Source organism: Melitaea cinxia, chromosome 17, assembly GCF_905220565.1.
Source record: "Melitaea cinxia chromosome 17, ilMelCinx1.1, whole genome shotgun sequence".
In the NCBI taxonomy this organism is placed as follows: Eukaryota; Metazoa; Arthropoda; class Insecta; order Lepidoptera; family Nymphalidae; genus Melitaea; species Melitaea cinxia.
In genome coordinates, this window is record NC_059410.1 from 15,485,734 (window position 1) to 15,511,122 (window position 25,389).

General features: G+C 38.4%; 1 protein-coding gene across 1 annotated transcript in view; it reads left to right on the forward strand.

Moving 5' to 3' along the window:
* Positions 1–770: 770 nt before the first annotated feature.
* Positions 771–25,389, forward strand: part of LOC123661449 — a 47,173-nt gene continuing 22,554 nt past the window's right edge. Inside the window, exons 1-19 of the mRNA XM_045596405.1 lie at positions 771–775; positions 1,021–1,208; positions 4,262–4,334; positions 6,622–6,784; positions 11,129–11,299; positions 12,520–12,635; positions 13,069–13,273; positions 13,556–13,681; positions 14,640–14,834; positions 15,302–15,463; positions 15,854–16,186; positions 16,703–16,928; positions 17,467–17,636; positions 18,652–18,798; positions 19,800–19,907; positions 21,512–21,702; positions 23,720–23,802; positions 24,398–24,519; positions 25,200–25,335. Of these exons, the coding sequence (XP_045452361.1) occupies positions 771–775; positions 1,021–1,208; positions 4,262–4,334; positions 6,622–6,784; positions 11,129–11,299; positions 12,520–12,635; positions 13,069–13,273; positions 13,556–13,681; positions 14,640–14,834; positions 15,302–15,463; positions 15,854–16,186; positions 16,703–16,928; positions 17,467–17,636; positions 18,652–18,798; positions 19,800–19,907; positions 21,512–21,702; positions 23,720–23,802; positions 24,398–24,519; positions 25,200–25,335 (2,920 nt within the window). The remainder of the gene's footprint in view (positions 776–1,020; positions 1,209–4,261; positions 4,335–6,621; positions 6,785–11,128; positions 11,300–12,519; positions 12,636–13,068; positions 13,274–13,555; positions 13,682–14,639; positions 14,835–15,301; positions 15,464–15,853; positions 16,187–16,702; positions 16,929–17,466; positions 17,637–18,651; positions 18,799–19,799; positions 19,908–21,511; positions 21,703–23,719; positions 23,803–24,397; positions 24,520–25,199; positions 25,336–25,389) is intronic.

Consider the following 25,389-nt stretch of genomic DNA (forward strand, 5'->3'; position numbering starts at 1 on the left):
CGTCCTTTTTAAACATCTGCGATTTTGTATTCGTATGAGTTTTATAATAGAATCTCAGATCAGTAGAATATCTGCGTTGGTATATTTTGATTTACACAAATTAGTGAAATACATCACTAATCATCATCACTTCAGCCTATTGCAGTCCACTACTGGACATCGGCCTCCACTTTTGTCCCTAGTGTAAATACGCCCATAGTACTATGCACTCATTTCAGCCTATCACAGTCCACTGCTGGACATAGGCCTCCACAAGTTCGCGCTAAAAACGGAGTGAACTCATGTAGGTTGCCCATAGTCACCACGCTGGGCAGGCGGGTTGGTGGCCGCAGGGCTGCGTAATATTTATTGTTATACCTAAAGTATCCAAATATATCGTGTGATAGATGAAAGTTTGATTCGTGAATCTATCTTCCTATATTTTATACAGTTAAGACTTTTAGTTTTTATTTAAAATAAAATGAGTGGTATATAATGTGTTCCTTGCCTGTTTTTCTGAGCATTATATATGTTCTGAATCTGGAGGCATGTTCGAATTAACTAAAATTCAATGAAATTCTCCATTTAAAATTCCAATTCCATTCAAAAGTTTTATTCGTGTCAATTGACAATTTGTTTTTTTTTTTTTCAAAAATCCCAAGACGATAATTAACGATAACAGATAATATAAAATGACAATTCAGAAACACTTAAAGACTTTCTGAATGAAGGCAATTTTTGAAGTTTGATATCTGTTTGATACTAATTTGGGTAATTTCGGTGATTTAAATATGGAGTACTGTCCGGAGTATACTTGTACTTTGTTTCATAACTTCATGAAGATATTTCTCATTGAGAACCTCTTCTTTTCCTTCACAGTAGCACAAAGTTCGATGGAACGATCACGTTCATCCTGTAATATCTTACTGGTGGCTTTTTGATTAAGCTTCGATCTTTCTCATATATGGATAAAGAGGCCTATGCCCAGCATTGGGATCTTACAAACTGAATCAAATCGATCACCATACATAAATACAAAAGAAATATTTTTTCCAGTTCGCCATGCTCAGACAGATACCACATATTCCTGGCACCAGGGGTCCTGACATCTGGAGGCATGAGCAGGACTTGTGTATCACGGTTCTACCTAGAAGGGCCAGCGAGGATGACCCTTACCCTAGTCGCTGAAGATGGTCAAATCACCAGCGCTACAAGAGACCTGTCGCCTGGTACGTACCGTCGACCTTTATTTCTTTACTTACACCGATTACTAAGACGGCTAGTTACTTTTTAAGGAGGGAGGGGGGGGTGGATAAAAAAGGAGGGTTTTAACAAATCAACACAATTTTTTTTTATTCTGATAATATCTACTTTTTTAATTCTGATAATATCTACTTATTACTGACTGATAATAATGAACTATAGTTTAAAAAATAAGACAATAAACCCTTTATTCCCCTCAACGAAGGTCTCATACACATCAATATAAAGCAAACCTTGCTGTATTATAGATACAGTACCTATTTATGTATCGCTTATAATGTAAGAATTACATTTGTGGAAACCTATTGAAATATCGAGACGGGCCATTGCAAAGCAGTGAGATATATGCAACATTAAATAATAACTGTCATTTATTTGCAGATTATTTATTTTTATTAAGAAACACAACAATAAGTTCTTTCAATATAGCTCAGTAAAAATGTTTTTATATATAGTTAGTTAGTTAGTTAGTTATATTACTGAATCGATTAACAGAACTAAATAAATACATTAAACTAAAGAAATTGAATAATACTGCATTCAAGCAGTGTTGTGTTCCTGTGGTGAGTAAGGTGACTCCTGGGGTGATTCAGGGACTTAGAACTTCGGGTAGGGGTCGGCAACGCGCTTGGGATGCTTCTGGTGTTGCGGACATTAATAATCAACGGTTATCGCTACCATCAAAATATGAGCCGGACGCTTGTTTGCCTACCTAGTTGAATAAAAAAAAAAAGTAATTAACTACAAATTAATGCTCAAAAATAATTATAAAATAAATGCAAACCTCGTTGAATAATAGAGCAACATTTCAACATATTTTCCATTTACCTCGATTCTGTATAACAGTGTATTTACTATAACTGTCTTCCGCTTATGCAATGTGCAGATTGTGTTCAGTCGACCATTGTTAGGAAGATAGACGTACCCGTGTAAGGTTACGGTCAAAACACGTGTCTATGTTTGGTCGAACTTGATAGGATATTTTAAATTTACGTTATAAACTTTTAAAGTATGCTTCAAAAGGAAGAAAAAAGAAATTATATAAAAAATACGAAATAATAAAAAATATATACATATATAAGTACGATTTTATTTTTGTGTTACCCTCACATTAGGAATTCTAAACATTTTTGAATATCATATCAAAAATTGACCGCTCCAGCGGGATTAAAAATAGCATGGTGTCGTCTCCTGTCAAAGATTTTCATTGTAATATGAAACTTTGAATAGTTACGGGTCTCTGTAAAGAACTCACTATAGACGGCGCCACGGTTCGCTTAAACCGAAAATAAAAATCATCATATCAAAAATTTCGCTCTAGCGGGTACATCGTTCCATAGCTTAATTGGCTAGAGCGCCGACACGGTCAGTCGGAGACGCGGGTTCGAATCCCGCTGGAGCGGTCAATTTTTGATATGATATTCAAAAATGTTTATATATACATATATTCAACTTAGGAAACAGTAGGAAATTTCCTGCCTAAAATATGGAGCAGCCCGACTGATGTAGTACCTCGACCTTACAGAAGATCACAGCTAAATAATACTGTTTTCAAGCAGTGTTGTGTTCCTGTTGGTGAGTAAGGTGACCAGAGCTCCTGGGGGGATTGGGGATTGGGTCGGCAACGCGCTTGTGATGCTTCTGGTGTTGCAGGCGTCTATAAGCTACGGTAATCTCTTACCATCAGGTGAGCCGTACGCTTGTTTGTCGACCTATTAGTATTAGAAAAAAAAAATGGAGCATCCCGACTGGTGTACCTCGACCTTAACCCATACAAACAGCAAACAATCTTTACCTTTTTTAACCGACTTCCAAAAAAGGAGGAGGTTCTCAATTCGACTGTACTTTTTTTTATGTATGTTACATCAGAACTTTTGACTCGGTGGAGCGATTTCGACAAATTTTCTTTTAATCGAAAGGTGGTGTGTGCCAATTGGTCCCATTTAAATTTATTTGAGATCTATCAACTACTTTTCGAGCTATATCTAATAATGCGTTTTTACTTGACGCTTTTTTCGTCGACCTACGTTGTATTATACCGCATAACTTTCTACTGGATGTACGGATTTTGATAATTTTTTGTTGGAAAGGAGATATCCCAAGTTTAGAACCATGATAAGGAAACCAGGATCTGATGATGGGATCCTAGAGAAATCGAGGGAAACTCTTGAAAATCCGCAATAACTTTTTACTAGGTGTACCGATTTTGATAATTTTTAATTTAATCGAAGGCTGATGTTTATCATGTCGTCACATATAAATTTTATTGTGATCTGATAACTACTTTTTGAGTAATCTTTGATAACGCGTAGTTGCTTGACTATTTTTTCGTCGATCTACGTTGTATTACTTGTCAATGTAATTGAAGTCGGTTTTTTTTTCGTTTGCGAGCAAACACAATTATGTATTGTTCGGTTTAGATTTATAAACTAAAGAATGATAATGAAATAATACTTTATTTTTGCATCTGTTCCTTATGATGACTGATCCACTACCTATTACTGTACTTAAGTACCAATCAAATAAAACCGATAACGAAATCGACAACTAAATATACAGACAAACTTATATTCTGATGTTTCCGCCTGTAAATTCCCACCGTCGGGCCTTTTGCCCCATGTAGTAGAAGGATTAGAGCTTAATCCACCACGCTGCTCCAATGCGGATATATTCCCTACTATGAATAACGATCGCTATCAGGTGATGATAACAGCCGGAACCGACGGCTTAACGTGCTTTCCGAAGCACGGTGAGACAAGGACAGCAAAAACACAGCACAAACACTCAGACCACGGCAAACATCTGTATGGACAATACAAATGTTCGTCATGTGCGGGGATCGAACCCGCGCGCAACAGCCACAAACCAGTGCTGTGACCGCTGCGCCAATGCGTCGTATATTTTAACTAAATTATGTAAATAAGCTGGAATCTCAAAGTAGAGCCATTAACTAGCCCTAGTTGTAAGTTACTCGACTATTCTGAACCAGTCATCTAAGAATAGAATTTTCTTATTTCAGGCGACGGCGGCTGTTTGGATATATCTGTTCCTCAAATACCGAACACCATGGCAGAGCTAAATGTTAATATAAGGTATGCTGTAATAGCGATACATATACACACACACATACAAAATTATGTAATAAAATATATGTAAGATATTTTCGTTTCTAAAAGTATAATTTGAATAGTGCAAAAGTGCATGTCGGCGATACGCCAGAGTTTCCTCGTTCAGGCTCCATTACAGTGAAAAAACACACTAAGATTTTCTCGGTTTATTAACAAACGATTGCTCGTAGCCTCGTATATAGAACAGAATGATCTTTACATAAATCAACTGCTTTGATAGTTACCCTACAATCAAATACAAGTCAACAATAGTTTCCAATTATTGGGATAGTCGGCGATTTACGCCCATATATACACTACGTCATCTGATCGTCAATCTTACGGGGGACAAAGAAAATACAAAATATTTTAAAGCAAGAATTGGTAAGTGTCGTCGAGAATACAACCTTCGTAAAAAGAAAAACGTAGATGTAAACAGAAATTATAAGCTGCAACAGTATGAAATATACGTCATTCGTAAATTTAAACCTTACGTGGTAAACGGTTTTATTTACCAGCCCTATAACAACTAGCCTTATAACAGCCGCTCTGGTGTAGTGGTACGAGTAGTCTCCTAAAACGCCGACGGTCTGCGGGTTCAATTCCCGCTCGGGATGGATATTTGTATTTGTAATAATAATACCTGATAGCGATCGTTACTCGTAGTACATATCCGCCAACTTGCGGAGGAGCAGCGTGGTGGAATAAGCTCGAATCCTTTTCCTACATGGAGCCTATGCCCAGCAGTGGGATGTTACAGGCTGAATGCGGTGCTATATATAGTCCTCCTCATCGATTTCGATGACGGCGACCCAGGGAGTCATGACTAATTCCTCCGATGGACCCTAATATGGCTCGCTAATCCACATTTAGTTTTAAATGCCCTAGAGCAAGTGCGGCAGTAAAGCTGACCCTTACCCTTGACCCTTGCTATACCTTATAATCAAAATCAAATTTAAACAGTCAGGAATAACATAATAATAAATAATTACAAGGTCCGAGAATAAATACAAGGTCCTATAAACCTTCTTGCAAACCCAACCCATTCAGCTAGTAACATCCCACTGCTATAAGACTCTTTCCCCATGTGGATAAGGATAAAATTTTCTTAAGTTTCCTAAAATCTTACTAAAATATACAGGACTTCACTGACGACGTTTAACCACGTCTAAACATGTCCAAAACTCCGACTAGAGTTTTAGCGTGATTGTCGCAGCGACTTTTCGTAACTCTCATCGAAGTTTTGTTTCCTGCATGTAAGTAATATTAGTATTTAGTAATGCCATACAACCTGATAGCGATCGCTACAATACAATACAAATATACTTTATTGTACAACCAAAAACAATACAAGTAACATAAAAGAAAAAGAAACAAACGAGAGAAAATAATAATAATAATAATAACAACAAAAAGGAATGTACATAAGGCTGTCTTATCGCTAAAGAGCGATCTCTTCCAGACAACCTTTTGAAAAAGGACATGAATAAAGCGGCATAGAGGTGTACTTTAAAATAATATATGTAAACACATATAATTATATACCTATACATACACTTAAATAGATATAATTACAGGCAAGAAACTACATAACGTAGTACGTAACAACTGTTAAACTCTGGAATTCTCTTCCTCTCTCTATAAGACAAGCTCAATCAGTCTTTAGCTTCAAAAAGTATCTTAAGGCTCACTATCTGTCACTAAATTCGCCACGATTGTCTTTTCACCTTTGGATGACATAAATATGTATGAATTGTTTATATTTATATATGAGTATATGTGTATATTTGAATGTATGTAAGTATTTAAGCATATGTATGTATGTATATATGTATGTTTAATTTTATAATCTATTGTGATGTATTCTAATTTCTTTAACAATTATTTGTACACTTCCTAACCGCTTTTCTATGCGCTGTCCTATACCCAAAGGTTGTCTGGAAGAAATCGCTCTTTTAGCGATAAGACCGCCTTTGTACATCTTCCTCTAATTATGTAGTATAATATACTTTGTTTGTATCTTTTAATGGTGTGCAATAAAGAATATTATTATTATTATTATTATTACATATGAGTACATACATATACATACATACATATATACATACATACAAACATACATACATACATACATACATACATACATACATACACTCAGCCCCTGAGTGATACCCTGATAGAGACCGTTACCCAGATAGACATCGTTACCCTGATAGCGATCATCACTTTCTTTTTATTATATAATGTAAAGATTCATCCTACTCTCTTAAAGGTATCCCGAAGCTCAATGTACTTGGGAGCGTCGTATATCCTTACGGATAGCGAGCGGCAGGGTAGCGGTAGTGCACACGGAAAGAACAAGGTATCGCCCAGGAGATACAGTCAAGATAAGGACTATCATTCTTAAGGCTGACTTGACTCCAGTCCATTCTAACGTAAGTGACTTATTACTTCTGTCGAACATTTTTCATACTTAAATAGTTTTCTATTATTGTTTAAGTCTAGTTCTGGACGATGACTGATTTTTTTTGGAACTGACTTGTCAACTGAATTTAATGGAACTAGGGCAGTAAGGCCCATAATATTTTTGCTACGGGTTTTTTTTTTATATAACTAAGGTCGGCAAACAAGCGTATGGCTCATCTGATGGTAAGTGATTAGCGTAGCTTATAGACGTCTGGAACACCAGAAGTATCGAAGCGCGTTGCCTATCTCCAATTCCCTCAGGAGCTCTGGTCATTTTACTCACCAACAGGAACACAACAATACTTGAAAATAGAATTATTTAGCTGTGATCTTCTATAAGGTCGAAGTACTACCTCAATCGGGTTGCTCCATATTTTGACCAGGAAATTTCCTGTTATGCCCTACCTCAGTTAAAATTGATTATAGATTGAGTGGGCTTTATTATCACGAAAAAAAGTTTAGATCATTATCTGAAGTGTGTTAGCAATCGGGATTGACATAGCAACTCCGTGAAGTTTTTAGAAGGCAAAAATATTCAGAACATTTTTACGGATAGGAATATGACTATTGTACTGTGTGGCTACGGTACTAAAGAATATAGCTACCCCCTCTCTTCCCGTGGGTGTCGTAAGAGGCGACTAAGGGATAACACAGTTCCGCTACCACCTTGGAACTTAAAAAGCCGACAGGTGGCGGGATAACCATCCAACTACTGGCTTTGAAATACACAGGCCGAAGACGGGCAGCAGCGTCTTCGGAGCGACAAAGCCAGTACAGCGGTCACCAACCCGCCTGCCCAGCGTGGTGACTATGGGCAAAACACATGAGTTCACGTTATTTTTGGCGTGAAATTGTGGAGGCCCATGTCCAGCAGTGGACTGTATAGGCTGTAATGATGATAATGATGATGAATATGACTATGATCCCTGTTCACAACAAAGGTTTAAATAGGACATTTGTTTTCCATGGTTTGGGCGTGTCTGGCTATCGTATATTTCCGGACACTCGACATACCATGAGATTCGTTACAATACGTATAATATTTATTAATTTGACGACGCGTTGGCGCAGCGGTCACAGCACTGGCTGCTGCGCTTGTGTTCGTGGATCGATCACCGCACATTACAAACATTTGTAATGGCCATATAGATGTTTTTCGTGCTCTGGGCGTTTGTACTTGAGTATTACTGAGGTAGGGCACAGCAAGAATTTCCTGCTCAAAATATGGAGCAGCCCGACTGGGGTAGTACCTCGACCTTACAGAAGATTACAGCTAAATTATACTGTTTTCAAGCAGTATTGTGTTCCTGTTGGTGAGTAAGGTGACCAGAGCTCCTGGATGGATTGGGGATTGGGTCGGCAACGCGCTTGCGATGCTTCTGGTGTTGCAGGCGTCTATAAGCTACGGTAATCGCTTACCATCAGGTGAGCCGTACGCTTGTTTGCCGACCTAGTGACATAAAAAAAATTTTAAAAAAAATTGTCTGTGCTTCCGGACCTCCGACATAGGAGAAAATCATACTTTTAGATATCCAATCCGTTCAAATTCAACGGTAATATTATAAATGACAAAAGCGCTTTCATTACCACTACAATAAAACTTTCGCCGAACTTAAAGTACACACGATATCGTGAATTCTTAATGATCCGATGAAAGTGGTCAGCTTTCGAAGCTTTCTTGTATAATAATACCTAAGGGAACTTGAAGTTTATACGCAGTCGCGAACATTTAAAAGATCGTGAAATGACATATTATAGAGATCCTCTAGCAAAATAGTAACGAAATGCTTTTTTACGTAATGTAACTACAATGCTTTCGGAATTGATAAATGTGATATTCTACAATTATTAAAATAATACAAAGGTTTTAGAAAAATGTGTCAATTCGTTTTTTGTTATTTCCTTTTTTATTATTTAGGCATACCATATTTTAATCTAGGGAGAATACAAATCAATCTTTATAATTAAATATAGAACTGCCACCAGTAATATTAAATATAAAAGTTATTTGATAACATACATACAAAAAAAAATCACATTTATATTTCATGTATTTTTCTAAATTAATTCCACTGTAGGATACTCTTAGTTTATTAAAAATAATAAATAAATAAATAAATAAATATCTACACAATACACACACGGTCGTCTGTTCCTAAAGTAAGCAGACAGGTAAAGTAAGGTAACAGCCGACTGGTATATAGCAATTTTTTTTTTTCGATAAACCAACTTATAAATAATACATATATAAATATATAAATAAATATTTATATTACACCCAGACTCGGGGTGGGAATCGAACCCATAACCCTCGGAGCAGAAAGCAGGGTCACTACAAACTGCGCCAAAGGGCTAGTCAATATTTTGATGTGGGGTAGCTCGGCAACACGAAGTTGATGCTTCTGGTGTTACAGGCGTCTAAGCTACTAATCGCTTACCATCAGACGCCGTACGATTTAAAATTTAAGAAACAAAGATAAATAATTTAAAAAAAAAAAAACAAAAAAGCCCGCCTGCGTGAAGAACAACTAATAGAAAATCAACTGAAAAAGCTGGAACAAGATAAAAATTCAATATGCACACAAAGTCAGCGAAATAAATAGAAACAATATCAAACATTTTGTGCTGTACATTTAAAATATATGAATACGGTAGTCCTTCGAAACTTTATGCAACGTCGTACATAACATGCAGTCGGAGACATGCACAAAGAGAGAATGATTTGACTTCTGCTTCAATTTCATTTTTTTTTTTCATTAACTACAATGGCTTCGTTCAGCCGCCATGTTTGATTTTTTTAATGTCACCTATCTAAGAACACTTGGGCAGTTAAGACGAACCTAGCGATACCTCAATTATGTAAATCCGTTCAGTGGTTCTGGAAATATGAGGTAGTAATCGAATATTACATACAAACATACATACAAGATACGCGCGAAAAACATAACCCTTCCTTGGCAGTCGTTCCATAAGGAAAAGGAGAAAATGTTAAGTATAAATTAATGCTGACTGGTGTACGTACAGACAACAATGTTGATTGAGGGACTACAGCTATATAATAATTTACCAAATCATGTTAAATGTTCGGACATCATGAATATTTTTATATCAAAATTAAAAGAACACGTATAAACAATGTAATTGTAACTATAAATGTTTCGATTAAGCGTTCTAGAGGAAAAAATTGTTACATCCTACTGTAGTACATTGATTGTACCTTAGTATAAGTGAACGCTATATTTTTAGTAGAAAATAAATTCTTTAAACCTAAAAACGTAAAAAAAAAGAATATTAAGTAAACATACTAAATACCATTAAGGCAAAGAAAACGAAACCCCTTAAAAAATAACAAAAATCCGCCCCTAATTTCACTCGACGTATGCACGTATGCAGGATCACGTACAAGGGCCTCCTAACAGCGAGATATCCTCTTGACCGAGCATTGAGAGAGTCGGGCCCTCCATGTCCTCTTAACACTGTTACGCTATTATTACAATACAAGGCTTTGCGTGGATTCGTTTGCATTTCTCTGACAAAAAGAAGGAATAGAAAATAAAAAATTTCATGAAATAAAACTTCTTTACGCACGCTACGAGGGCGTTACGAAAAGTGTGATTGAGTGAGGCGAACGGAGCAAAAAAGAGGTGTGATTGCACATTTTCTTCCTCTCATAGCTAGTTACGTTTCGTATATCTAGGACTCAGTGCAGGCCTATTTGCTAAAGAAATCTTACTTCAGTCGTGTGGTCTAAAGCACACACCTGTTTTTGTTATTGAAACTTTTTGATAATATGACAATGATTTCGTCATTATTTATTAATGCAAAGGTAACCAATACTTGCTATATAAAGTATTTCAAAAGGAAATCAATGAAAATATAATTAATTGTAATATTTTAAATAAATAGCAGTTATTTAATAATATTTTATTAATCATAACTAAAGATAGAGGGTGTGTTGCAAACAGTAGTTACTACCGTCATATCTACGAGTGCTTTAAGTCACTAATAAACCAAGATTAGAATAATAAAGGTTGTCACATTGACTTGAATTGAATAAAATAACTAAAAAATAAAAACTACAAATTAAAGCAAAAATAATAATACTTAATAAAATCTTCTCAATACGGATAAAATAGTTCTATGAAAATCTATACTTATAAATAAAATTGAAGTGTCTGTCCGTGATTTCATAAATTACTGATTTTTTCAAGTGTTTAAATTATAATGGTGTCATTGAGTGTAAAGTGATTGTTATAAGAGTAAATATATAAGAGTGAATAAGACGTGTAAGACTTACCATAATACATTTTTAGATCGACGAAATCTGGCTCGAAGGACCAAGAGGCGCGTGGGATGGCGTCAAAATAGCGCAATGGACTCGCGTTCGTACAAGACTTGGTCTAGCGCAAGTGCAACATATACTGGACGAGCAGGCTCCACCGGGGAAGTGGACGGTCAGGGCTCGCCTTGCGGATGGGGCTGAGGTAATATCTTCTATGTATATAAATAACAATTATTTACCGAACTATATGTACGCGCATAATTTGGTATTTTTTTAAGTTTTCCATATTGTATCCAAACGCCATGATCATATATTGTTTTTTTTTTTTGAGAAGTCTTCAGTATAAACTTATTTGGCATCCAAAATTTTATTTAAAATAAGAGCATAAACATTTAAACTTATCAGCAGATAACACTTGCTTAAAAAATAAATTATAACTGTAAAACCACAAAACAAGCGAAAACTATTTTTATCTCTCTCCCTATATTTTTTTACACACGTTTATACAACAACACGTATATTTTGACAAAAAGTAAATAATAAAGCGCTTCCTCGCTTAGCCTTTTTGTACAGGCTTGCGTTTACGTTTTATATTAGCAATTAACCAGTATTAGAAAAAAAATTAAAACAAATAATAAGGCAAAGTTACAATTTAAACAATATCTAAAATACATTAATTATGATTAAAAAAAAATACAGTCGAATTGAGAACCTCCTCCTTTTTTTGGAAGTCGGTTAAAAAGAAACAAGACATAGTTTTGACACATTTTCAAGTAAATTTTGAGTATAGCACTAGAAAATTTTCAAGACAAAAAGCTCTAGAAATTCACAAAACGTATGAAAAACATAATAAAACCTAGCGTAAAATTTCTCTTCACGCTTTTCATACTTTTGCTGACTTTACAGCGCTGACGGTAATTTTGGATGCCTTTGTTTAATTAACTCACATTGTATAAATAATAAATGTAGGTTTGAATAAAAAATAAATAAAAAGTACATTTATAAATATAAATATTAAGTTATAAGAGGTTTGGAATAGCTAATGTACAATAACGTAATATGTTAATATAAAGAAACCACTGATACTGAAAGCAAATTTTATCGACATTTTTGGTGTTGCAACTCAAACCAACCACTAACGTAAATAATACACTTTTTTCATTTCTTCTTCATGTCTCAACCAGTTCTATATACTATGCATTAAATTAAAAAAAATAGACAAATAAGTTTTATTTCTAAATCTTGGACATTCAATTTTGGTCGAGTCTTTCCTGTAAGTAGTCTTAGACACTTGTTTGGGGAATAGCTCGCTACTTGTAAATAAGTAAACTTATTTCTAAATAATCCTACAATGTTCTATGTAGCTGAATGTATGTAGCTTCTTTCAAGTCGCGACGGTCTAAAATTATTTTAACTTCCTAGAGATCCACAGCATTTTGGGTGGGCAACTATGAACTCCCACCGTTTCAACTGACAGTTCGACATGCTCCGAGAATCTTGAGAACTAGTGAGAGACTCGTCTGGACTGTTTGCGTCAGGTAAATAATATACATCCCACTGCTGGAACAACTTTATATTTCAATAAACAATTCAAGGTTAAATCTGAAAAACTTAATTTGTACCACTCTCTTGGCGAGCAAAAGCTTGGTTCGCCAGATGGTAAGCAGTTATCGTAGCAAATTAAATACTGCCACACCAGGATTCAAAAGGATTCAGAAGCTCTGGCTAACTTACACATCACACAGCACAACACTACTTGAATCCCAAGTCGGGCTACTCCAGTTTTTGGGCAAGATTTTTTTGCTTTCTTACATAAAAGAAAAATACCTTGAAGGAAAAATTATTTGTCATTAACATGGCTGTAGGACAAATCAAGAAAACCACAAATTTCAGCACTCAAAAATAAAATAGTCTTTTCCCAATTCCCAAGATACTCATGGTCCATAAAAGTTTTTCCGACTATTTCCAAAGATACCCATGGTCAGAAGCAGTAGAAGGTATGCTGGTAATCCGTCTCCGGGGAGCAGGAGGGTCTCGAGAATACTCAGGCGGGATTCGAACCGCAGTCCGGTTGAAGGCACCCCGAGCGTGCCATAGACACGCGGCGGCGTCCAAGCGGATAGGATTGGATGGGGATAGCTCTCCTGATGTTGTTATTGCTGATTTCTCTTTTCTGGTCAGTAAATATCTACAGTTTTTCCCATTATATGACAAAAATGCGACTTATTTATATCAGCAATTATGGCCACGACTTTGTTTCCATAAATGGTAATTTTAAATATCAAATAGTAAAATGATTGATCAAAATCTGAGAATTCCTCAACTCCAATAAATATATGTTAATATAATGTTAATAATATATTTATTATGGTTGAGGTTTGAACTTTATCCCAATATTTGTCCATTGCCAAAAGCTGCCAAAAGTTATTAAAACTGCCATTAAAATTAAAATGCTTAGGAAGAAGGAACCAGGGTGTGGCAGAACACGACAGTAGTGTCACACGTTGTGGACGACCCCGTCACACTGGAGTTCCTCACCAAGCGCAGAGCAGTAATATCACCAGGATTACCTTACAAGATAAAAGTAAGTATTTGTGTATTTGAAGATGTTAGACCGGTTCAGGTAACCAGTATGATTCATTTTTTGGTACGTTTTGGTGTCATTTTAAGATTCTAATAATGAAGAAGTAAAACTGATAAGAGTAAAAGTATACAATCTATTATTTTTTTGTTATTATCGTCTATTTGAAACAATTGAGTCATTTGCAATGAAAGTTGTAGATCTTTCAGAATAGTGTCTTTCGACACCAAAACCCACGTAATAGACACTAATAGGTACACCTTTTCCATATATAAAAACTTCACGTTTCCCGTATAACCAAATTTTGTCTTATCCATTTAAAAAAGAAATCTAGAGTTTAACGTTATTCTACTTACAATGAGAATGACGAGTCGTCATCAATTTTGCTGACATTTATATCACATACAGGACGTGGCTAAGTACCTGAAGTGAAAACTCCAGGTGGACAAACTTCAACTGAGGTAGGGCACAGGAATTTCCTGCTCAAAATATAGAGCAGCCCGACTGGGGTAGTACCTCAAACTTACAGAAGATCACAGCTAAATAATACTGCTTTCAAGCAGTGTTGTTTTCTTGTGGTGAGTAAGGTGACCGAGCTCCTGGGGGGATTGGGAGTGGGTCGACAACGCGCTTGCGATGCTTCTGGTGTTGCAGGCGTCTATAAGCTACGGTAATCGCTTACCATCAGGTGAGCCGTACGCTTCTTTGCCTAACTAGTCATATAAAAGAAAAAGGTGGCCAAGCGGGTTTAAAGAAGAATTTTTTGACGCGGCTCTAGTAAAGTAAGAACCATTGATACACAAGTAAAATAAATTACAGCGACATCGATGATTAAGATAAGGTGGCCTCTCATTATTGTTTAATATAAACACTTTTATATGTGTTCCGATTTTCTTTGATAACATCACTTAAACCACACTAATGTATCAGCTAAAACAAACTTTAAAAACATCTCACGCAGGTAAAAGCCACACGATGGGATGATAAGCCAGCAACAGACGAGAGAGTACGCATGTGTCGCTCTCCTGCTCAGCTTCCTGGAGATCAGTTCCATGCCCTGAACTCCTCGTGTGTGGAGGCCATCACCGATGCCAAGGGAATCGCCAGGGTCATGTTCACCACGGATGATGATGGTACACCCTACTATAACTTTCAGGTATGACCTGACTTTTTTGCTAAACGCGTTTTATATTGTAATTAGCTGCCCGGACATACTTCGTACCGTCAAAAGTTAATAGTAAAAATATACGTTTTTTAAATATATTTTTTTAGTATTAAACCCTTCCGTGGGCCTTTAGGAACATATAAAAAAATTTATTAGCCGAATTGCTCGAGCCATTCTCAAGTTATGCGCTTAGCAACATTCACTTTTATTTATATAGATATAATATAACTGCTCTGCGTATTGGTTAGTCTGCATTTAGTCAAATAAAGGATATGTGAATTTACATACCGGACGAAACACTAACCTGATACGACAGTCACCCAATAAGACTTTACAAGCAGCGATGTTCCCTAAAACCTCTGGTCTGAATTTAAATGATCCCTCAGGTGAAGCTCAAGGCGCAAAAGAGGAATTTTAGACACGTCTTTCAATTAAAGACAATTTTTCACGATTACCAGGCCACTCTGCACAACGTGTCAACCTATCTTGAAGCCTGGTGCGTGCGCAGCCGTGGGGTCGCGGCGCTCGGATCGCTGCGGGCAGACGCGCGCGTTCGGACCTTACTGCCGCTGTACCTCGCCCTGCCCGCCGTCACCGCGCCGCTCACTGTACACTTCGTGGTGAGTACTAATAAGTAAGTTAACTGAGGTAGGGCACAGCAGGAATTCCCTGCTCAAAATATGGAGCAGCCCGGCTGGGGAAGTACCACGACCTTGCAGAAGATCTCTGTTGGTAAGGTGACCAGAACTCCTGGGGGGATTGGGGATTGGCTCGGCAACGCCCTTGCGATGCTTCTGGTGTTGCAGGCGTCTATAAGCTACGGTAATCGCTTACCATCAGGTGAGTCGTATGCTTGTTTGCCGACCTAGTGACATAAAAAAAAGTACTAGTAGTCAGTATATACACAGTGATTCAATAGTCAATACACAAATTTCTCTTTAAATCAAGATAAATTCAGAAAAATTACAAAAACGAAATTACATTTCTGACTTGTGAACATTTCACTTCAGGTCATCACCCGTGGAGGAAACATATACCGCTGGGGTGCCACCACCCAATGCCCTATGACCAGCACAACAGATCAGATACTAACATCAGCTAGAAACAGCGTTTGTCCGAACACGAACTTGGTCAATAACAGAATATTCGAGAAAAATCTGGACGCTAGGAACTCGACAGAGCTGGATTCCCTCATGGACAGGCACTTGTCCAAAGTCATGTTGCCAATAAAGGTTTCCCATCAAATGTGCCCAGACAGTCACGTTGTAGCGTATTTCTATTACAACAATGAGTTGATCAGCACCAGTAAACATTTTGAATTGGAGGAATGTTTTGCCAATAAGGTAATTATCTGTTGTTTTATTTATATTCTTCTAATCTGTGGTGTGTTTGTCTGTGTGGGTTGAAACTTTGGGATATTCCACATAGTATTTTTTTATTCTAATCTTGATCTATATAATTCTATAAGATATCTTTAGACATAGTTTACAAACAGTATTAACCAAACCTTGACCAAACAGTTTTAGTTGGTTGATAATAGTAATTACACATTTATCTGTGTTTTAAAAATATGTTCATAAACTGATCTATTAGAATTTTTGCTATTTCTATCTAAACGTTGCAACTAATGCAAAAAACTTATTATTTCATTTATGGTGCTAACATTTTTTCTTCTTTTTGTCATTTTAAAAATCTGTAAACACCAGTTACGATCTTACTAACGAACTCATTATTTAAATGTATGTCAATTTGTGACTTCCCTGTAACTGTAACAATTGACTATAAATTTCCATCAGTCAGTCAGTTCTTACATACAATAATAAAAATGCAATCTATAAAACCACGTATCTCATCTAAAGGTGGAAGCCACATGGGCAACCCGCCAGACTGCCCCCGGATCTCTCGCCACCCTCCAACTAACTGCGCCCGGACCCGGACTCTGTGCCCTATCGGTGCTGGACACAGTCTCCAAGTGGGCGCATCCTGGAGATAGCGTCAAAGACCTCATCATGTCAGGGCTGGTGAAGCTGATGGGGGGGCATAGAAACTTGACAGAGCATGATGCGGCTGGAGACTGCTTTTTGAGTGAGCTTTTATTTTTATAACTTTGTCTGTAATATCCCACTGCTGGGCACAGGCCTCTTTTTTCTTTCCCATGTAGGAGAAGGATCCGAGCTTAATCCACCACGCTGCTCCACCGTGGTTTGGCGGATATATTACCTACTATGAATAACGATCGCTATCAGATGTACATGACAACAACCGGGACTGTCAGCCCAGCGTGCTTTCTGAGGCACGATGGGGACACAAGGACTAAAAACTAGAGCGGATAAATATTTGTATAAACTCAAATACCCACTCCGAGCAGGAATCGAACCCACCACCATCGGTGTTTAGACGCCGCTGACACGGCACACGCACCATTACACCAGAGCAATCGTCATATATGTACTATTCATAATTTCAGCTGTGATATGCTTCCATGTATCTTCTATATGGCCCTAAATGGAAGGACGCAAGTTTAATAACACGCTGTATAGCCAAGTTTGATTCGGGGAATATATTTCACGCCCTTTTTTCATTAATATATTGTACCAACATGAACTAAATATCCTCAATGCAGCATCAGACGCCCCAAACATACCCTCATCGAGCATCGAACTCATGTCCTCATGGCTTGCCTCCGCTGGTATCAGACTGGTCGGTGATTACACCGTCAGACACTGCTCATCACCATCACCAGCGAGGCTAGTCTCTGATGATGTACCGGTGCCCAGGAGTGATTTCTCTGAGGTGATGATCATAACACAACATCATTCAAGGATACCTTATTTTAAAAACCTAGATTCAGAATCACACATGACGCAATAACTCAAATATTTATTTTTATATTTTGTTTATTTATTTTTTTTACAAAACTGTTCGAGTAATGGTAATGTGTGGTCGGTGAATAAGAATAATAATCGAATAGTTATATTTTAACAATTATACGACTAGGTACTCACGTACGGCTCACCTGATGGTAAGCGATTACCGTAGCTTATAGACACCTGCAACACCAGAAGCATCGCAAGCGCGTTGTCGACCCAATCCCCAATCCCCCAGGAGCTCTGGTCACCTTACTCACCAACAGGAACACAACACTACTTGAAAACAGTATTTTTTAGCTGTGATCTTCTGCAAGTTTGAGGTACTACCCCAGTCGGGCTGCTCCATATTTTGAGTAGGAAATTTCCTGCTGTTGCTCTACCTTAGTTAAAGTTTGAGTTTATTTTATTTTATTTATTTATTTAGTTTCTGATATTGCGAGCTCCATGGTCAGTACTGCCGGTATTCACCACACTGTTTACCCCTGACCTCACTCTTTTCAATTTTACATATAAATCAAAGAAATTTTGACTTTGACATATTTTTGTATTAATACAGCGGCATTAAAGAATATAGCCACCTCCTTTCTTCCCGTGAGTGTCGTAAGAGGCGACTAAGTGATAACACATATAAAGCCGCTGCTGGCTTTAAAAATACACAGGCCGAAGACGGACAGCAGCGTTTTAGGTACGACAAAGTCAGCCCTGCGGTCACCAACCCGCCTGCCCAGCGTGGTGATTCTGGGCAACACACATGAGTTCACGCCCTTTTTGGTGCGAACTTGTAGGCCTATGTCCAGCAGTGGACTGCAATAGGCTGAAATGATGAGTCACTAAATATTGACTTTTTACTCAACTGAGCTATGACATTGTGATGCCTTGAGAGATGCCTTGAATCTTTAAAATTATAGTTTGAATTGCTACAATGCTTCCATCCCCAGTCATGGCTGTGGCGTCTCGTGGGTCTGGGAGTAAATGGCTCAGTGGCCGTCACCGCCCGCGCTCCAGACTCCATCACCAGGTTCGAAGCCACCGCTGTGTGTCTTGCAAAGACTGGAATTTCAGTGTCTCAACCCGCTGTTTTACAGGTAATTTTGAAGTTCAACTTCTTTACGCACGCTTGACGTGGAGTAAGCTGGTGAATTCATGACGAGAGCGTTACGAAAACTGTGATCGGGTGTGGTGAACGAAAGTTGAGAGGGATATATAAGTTAGTGAAGACAGAAATGCTTATAGACGTCTGCAACATCAGAAGCATCGCAAGCGCATTCATGACCCTATCCCCATTTCCCCCCAGGAGCTCACCCTACTCACTAACAAAATACAAAAAAAAATACAAAATAGTTTATCGATAATAATAAGTTTTAAAAAACAAGTAGCATACTGGGTGTACCCTGTACACCCACCCCCTGTACACCCTGTACTGGGTGGTGTCCCGTATTACTGGGTACCCCGCTCATCCACCAAGGCTGACAATATTAATCAATATCAGACAAATAATAATCAAATAAAGAAAAAATGATAATTTTTATGTGTGTGTACGTGTGCGTGTGTGTGTGTGTGTGTGTCTGTGTTGTGTGTATATTTGTTGTACTAACAGGAAAACAGCACTGCTTGAAAGTAGTATTACGTTAGTAGTTAAATGAAATAGTGATAAATATATCGTGGTATGTTCCGCTGCTGTTCTATAAAATATAATTTTGATTATCCAAAACAGTATAAAGTAATGTACTGTGTGGCTACGGTACTACTAAAGAATATAGCCACCCCCTCTCTTCCCGTGGGTGTCGTAAGAGGCGACTGAGGGATTACACAGTTCCGCTATCACCTTGGAATTTAAAAAGCCGACCGATGGCGGGATAACCATCCAACTGCTGGCTTTGAAATGCACAGGCCGAAGACGGGCAGCAGCGTCTTCGGTGCGACAAAGCCAGTACTGCGGTCACCAACCCGCCTGCCCAGCGTGGTGACTATGGGCAAAACACATGAGTTCACGTTATTTTTGGCGTAAACTTGTGGAGGCCTATGTCCAACAGTGGACTGTATAGGCTGTAATAATGATGAAAACAGTAATATATGTTCACAAAAGGTGTTCCGTGAGTTCTTCATCCACGCCAGCGGTCCTCAGAGGTTGAGACGCGGCGACACCGTCATCGTAACTTACCGGATCTTCAATTACCTCTACAAGCCTCTTAATGTGAGTTGTTGTTTGAATACTATTGCACAGGTAGTCTAGCTCTACTCCGCGGTTTTGTTCGTGTTGATTTGTGAAAGAGCGTACTAAAACATAATATTATAGACTTTATTAATATTGTTTTCTGTAGTTCCTGAAATTAGTGCGTTCAAATAAATAATAAGTAAATTCTTCAGCTTTATAATCTAATATATAAAATTCTCGTGTCGCGGTGTTTGTAGTTAAACTCCTCCGAAACGGCTTGACCGATTCTCGTGAAATTTTGTGTGCATATTGGTTAGGTCTGAGAATCGAACAACATATATTTTTCATACCCCTAAGTTGTAGGGGGGGGCGGATTAAGGGGGTTAATAAGATATATGGCAAAACAACGTTTGCGGTATCGGCTAGTATTAGTATAGATTTACATAATATTGGTATATTATGTAATGTAAATTTTTAAAACATAATTAGTTTTACTTAACATAAAGCTAGGTGCTCGAGGTGGGAAAGTCAGTGCCTAGCATTAAATTAAAGCAATTGATGAATAAAGTATTTAACAAAATATGTATCTATGTAGATCAGTCAAGAGTTCTATATATCACTAGGGTTAAGTTAAACGACACAGATGTTTTTCGTCGAATTTCACTCATTATAACGAAACAAATTTTTCCGTCTTCCCGTGATCATGGTTGCTCTAAAGCTTTCGTTTCGTTTCGTTTTCAAACGGAAAACGAAAACAAGGCGGGCAATGCTTTCGCTATAAAGACGTGTTCAAACGCAATATTGTGGCTTGTGAGCCAACTGAGAGTTGGGAGAGTCTGGCACGTCAAAGACCGGAATGGCGTCGAACCATTCACAAAAGTGTCGACCGTTTTGAATCTGCGTCTAGAAGACCTTGATGCGAAACGCCAAGTACGGAAAACTAGGCCAAAACCCTCCTACTTTTACACATACGATTCAGCTGGCCAATTTTACTGTGCATCTTGCAACCGAGTCTTCAAAACTAAATTCGGTTTCGCTAGCCATATTAAAGTTCACCAGCGTAATTTATAGGAGTCGCCGTCACCGGTTACGGTGTAGACGACATGATCATGATGCTCTAAAGCATTTATTTATTTATTTATTTAACATTTTATTGTACACCAAACAAATAAAATAAGCAAGCAACATTAGCAATAATTTGTAGAAAAAAATTAAATGTACAAAAGGCGGCCTTATTGCTAAAGAGCAATCTCTTCCAGGTAACCTTAGGGCAAAGGAGATGATATATTGACGGTGTAGGTGTAGAGTATAATTTTATAAAAAATAATAGGAAGCAACTCAATAAATAGACATACATACTTACATAGTTTAGCTTCTCATTTTATATGCCCTGTCCTATACCCTAAGGTTGTCTGGAAGAAATCGCTCTTAGCGATAAGACCGCCTTTGTACATCTTTCTTCGTATGTATCCCTTTTTGTAACATTTCTTTGTAGTGTACAATAAAGAGTATTTATTATTATTATTATTATAGTTTGTTTACATACATACAAACACACACATACATACGTAGACGATACGAGCATTCGAAACGTTCGGGTATTAAAAAGGTAAATTTGAAAATCCGCGGCGGGCGGTCTGCAGGTGGAGGTGCAGGTGAGCGCGGACGCGCAGCTGGCGGCGCGCGAGGGCCGCGAGACCCGCGCGGTGGGCGCGCGCGCCTCCGCCGCCGGCCGCGTGGCGCTCACCGCGCTGCGCACCGGCAGCGCGCGTCTGCGCCTGCGGGCGCGCTCGTCCGGGTCACGCGACACCCCCGTCAGCGACGGGGGGGTCAGGTAACCATAATTTTATAGTTGTTTTAATAAAACCTCTCTATACACACCACATTCTTAGTTTTATTTTCAGGCCGCAGTATAAATAATCTATCAGGCGAACTTACAGCTGCTGTATATGTTTCGTACAAACTATCAACCCCAATTAAACCCGCTTAGCGGTGGAATATCGCAAAATCCGTCCTTATCCGCTCGTAGTACGCTGCCTCCGGTCGCCCTGTGCTCACTTGGACACATCATCATTACAGCCTATACAGTCCACTGCTGGACATAGACCTCCACAAGTTCGCGCCAAAAATACGTGAACTCATGTGTTTTGCCGGTCACCACGCTGGGCAGACGGGTTGGTGACCGCAGTGCTGGCTTTGTCGCACCGAAGACGCTGCCCGTCTTCGGCCTGTGTATTTCAAAGCCAGCAGTTGGATGGTTATCCCACCACCGGTCGACTTTTTAAGTTCCAAGGTGGTAGTGGAACTGTGTTATCCCTTAGTCGCCTCTTACGACACCCACGGGAAGAGAGGGGGTGGCTATATTCTTTAGTACCGTAGCCACACAGCACACGACTTACCTGTATTTTATTAACGCTTATTTACGATTATTTATTATTATTATTTTGAGTCAAATTAAAACCTACACTATTATTAGTTAAACTGTGTGACAGAATAAGAAATAGTGAGATAAGGAAACGTTGTGATCTGAAAGAAGATGTAGTGACGAAAATTGAGAAAGGTATGCTCAGATGGTTTAGTCATGTCGAAAGAATGTATAATGTGTATAAAGTGTATAAGGCTAGTGTGAATGGAAGGGTTGGAAGGAGTAGACCTAGGCGGACGTTCCGAGACCAAATAAGGGATGTCTTGAAAAAAGGCCAAGTCAAGAGTACCCTAAACCCAAGAGCATGTATGAAGGGAATAATGAAAGTGGACGAAGCGAAAGAAGTATCCCTACGGGAAAGAGGCGTGATTATATGTATGTATGTATGTATAACACATTATTGCTCGCAAAAAAAAAAAGAAAAAACCTCTAAAACTAGAAAACTCTAAAAATACTGGTTAGATCTCAATTTAATTTAAATAGAACCACATCACCTTTCAATAAAATAAAAAGAATCATCGAAATCGATCCACCGAATAAGAAATCCTGAAGTAACATACATAATACTGTCAAATTGAAAACCTCCTTCTTTTTAAAAAACGATAAAAAATAATCTCATTCTAACCATTTTACATTTGAAATGAAAAAGTCAAGACTATTACTGCAAGTATTCAGATGTAAAAAATTCCCACAAGCATAGCAAAGATATTGCAACGCAGGTTACTAATTCGATCCCCGCGCATAGCAAACATTCGTATGAACCATACAAATGTTTTTCGTGGTCTGGACTTTTTTCATTATGTACCCAAATAACCCAAGCGTACGGCTCACCTTATAGTAAGCGATAACCCTAGCTCATAGACGCCTACAATACTACAAGCATCACAAGCGCGTTGCCGACCCTACCCCCAAATTTCCCCCTGGCTGGTCACCTTACCACAGGACACAGGAACACAACACAGCTTGAAAGCAGTACTATTTAGCTGTAATTCAAAAATAAACACACTTCTTAAAGAGATCGTCGAGTATGAAGCATTTACAAATACAATTAATAATAAATGTACACAAAATAACGACACATTTACATAAAAACAAAAAATTATTACGAAGGAAAAGATAAACGTAGACAAGACGGTTTTATCGCTAATTCTTCATTTAATGAAAACTTCTTTGAGCTTCTTGAGCTTTACTTGCGGAGTAAGCTGAATGCGTGACGAGAGCGTTACGAAAAGTGTGATCGGACGAGGCGAACTGAGCAAGAGAGACAGGTGCGAGCGCATATATTCTTTCGCTCTTTTTCGCAGCCAGTTATGTTTTGTATATCTAAAACACAGTGCAGACGTTTTCTTCAGTCGTGTGGTCTAAAGCACATTCGTTTTTTTTTATCTTCAAACATGGTACCATTCTGAGGCCGATGTTGTTCCAGTGATTCGGTGTCGATCCGCCTGGAAGTGGAGGCAGAGGGGGTGCCGCAGACGCAACACCGCTCTGCGCTACTGTGTGGTAACGGTCAGTACGGTGACCACTATATATGGGAAACTAGAGAAAAAATGGGGGGGGGGTTCAATATTACACTGATCTTTGTCGTATTTAAGATGCTGGTGGAAAAAAGCTGAAATAAAGGCGAATTCAATGTTATACTGCTCTATGTAAAGTGACCATTATATATAGGGAACTGTATAAAAAATTGGAGGGGGGTCAACATTACACTGCTCTGTATAGTGTCCTATATATGTAATGTGGACACGGTCTGTGACTATCACGATCATAGAGAACTGAAAAATGGAGGGGGTAGTTCAAAGTTACACTAGTCGTTTTATGTCCTATTTAGGGAACTGTTTAATAAATGGGGGGGTTCAATGTAAACAATCTCCGCGCTGCTATGTGGAGACGGTCAGTAGTTAACATGATCATATATATAGGAAATTGGGAGTAATAACCAAGCAAATTTTAAGACAAAAGAGATTTTAAAATAATCAACTATTCTTGAGTAATATGGAATAAGGTAATATTTATTCTAGAGATGTGTTGTGTCAGGGCATTTATTATTTGTGTCGTAGCGTTTGAATAGTCAATACGATCTCCAGAAAAAAGTACTTTGCAGACAGTCCAAATTTCACAAGTGTGAGCGAGGTGTCGTGGGCGTGGGCGCCAGTGAAGGCCGTCGCCGGAACTGAATCTCTGACCGTTTGGGCCACTGGAGACATGTTTGGACCATTATTTGCTGTGAGTTTTTGCTGTAAAATTTAAAAAACTACGCTATACGCTTCAGCCTGTAATATCCCATTACTGGGCATAGGCCTCTTTCCCCATGTAGGAGAAGGATCAGAGCTTAAATCTTAGTCCATCACGCTGCTCCAATGCGGATATATTCTCTACTATGAGTAACGATCGCTATCAGGTGTACATGATAACAAACGGGACCGACGGCTTAACGTGCTCTCCGAGGCACGGTGGGGAGACCCAAAGATTGCACAAACACCCAGACCACGGCAAACACGTGTATGACCAATACAAATATTTGTCATGTGTGGAGATCGAACCCGCAACCGCCAGCGCAACAGCCAGCAAACCAGTGCTGTGACCGTTGCACCAACGCGGCGTCACAAAAAAACTACAATCGAAGTAAAATATGACAAATGTATACAAATTGCGCGTCACGTTGTTTGTCCGTGATAAACTACTTAACCGATTTTAATCAAATTTGATGCAGTTTATTCCAACTTGAAAGATATATTTTATTTTTATATATGTAATTATTATATTTAAGAAGAAAAAATATAAGATGGTACGTCGTGTATGACAAAACGGGTACGAAGACTATACGCTACATTTACGGGCATATATTTAAACTGAGAACAACTCGTCCAAGTACATGTTAATAAAGAATCCCCCCCTCCCCCCAGGACTCAGACGGTCTAGTGCAGCTACCTCGTGGCTGTGGCGAGCAGAACATGGCGCGCCTCGCCACCAACCTGCTGGCGCTGAAGGTGTCCCCTGCAGACCAGAGGACCCTCAGTGCCAAGGACCATGTCGCTAGAGGTCAGTACTGCTTTACAGGCTAGTGAGGGATTGAGAAATGAAATAATACGATGA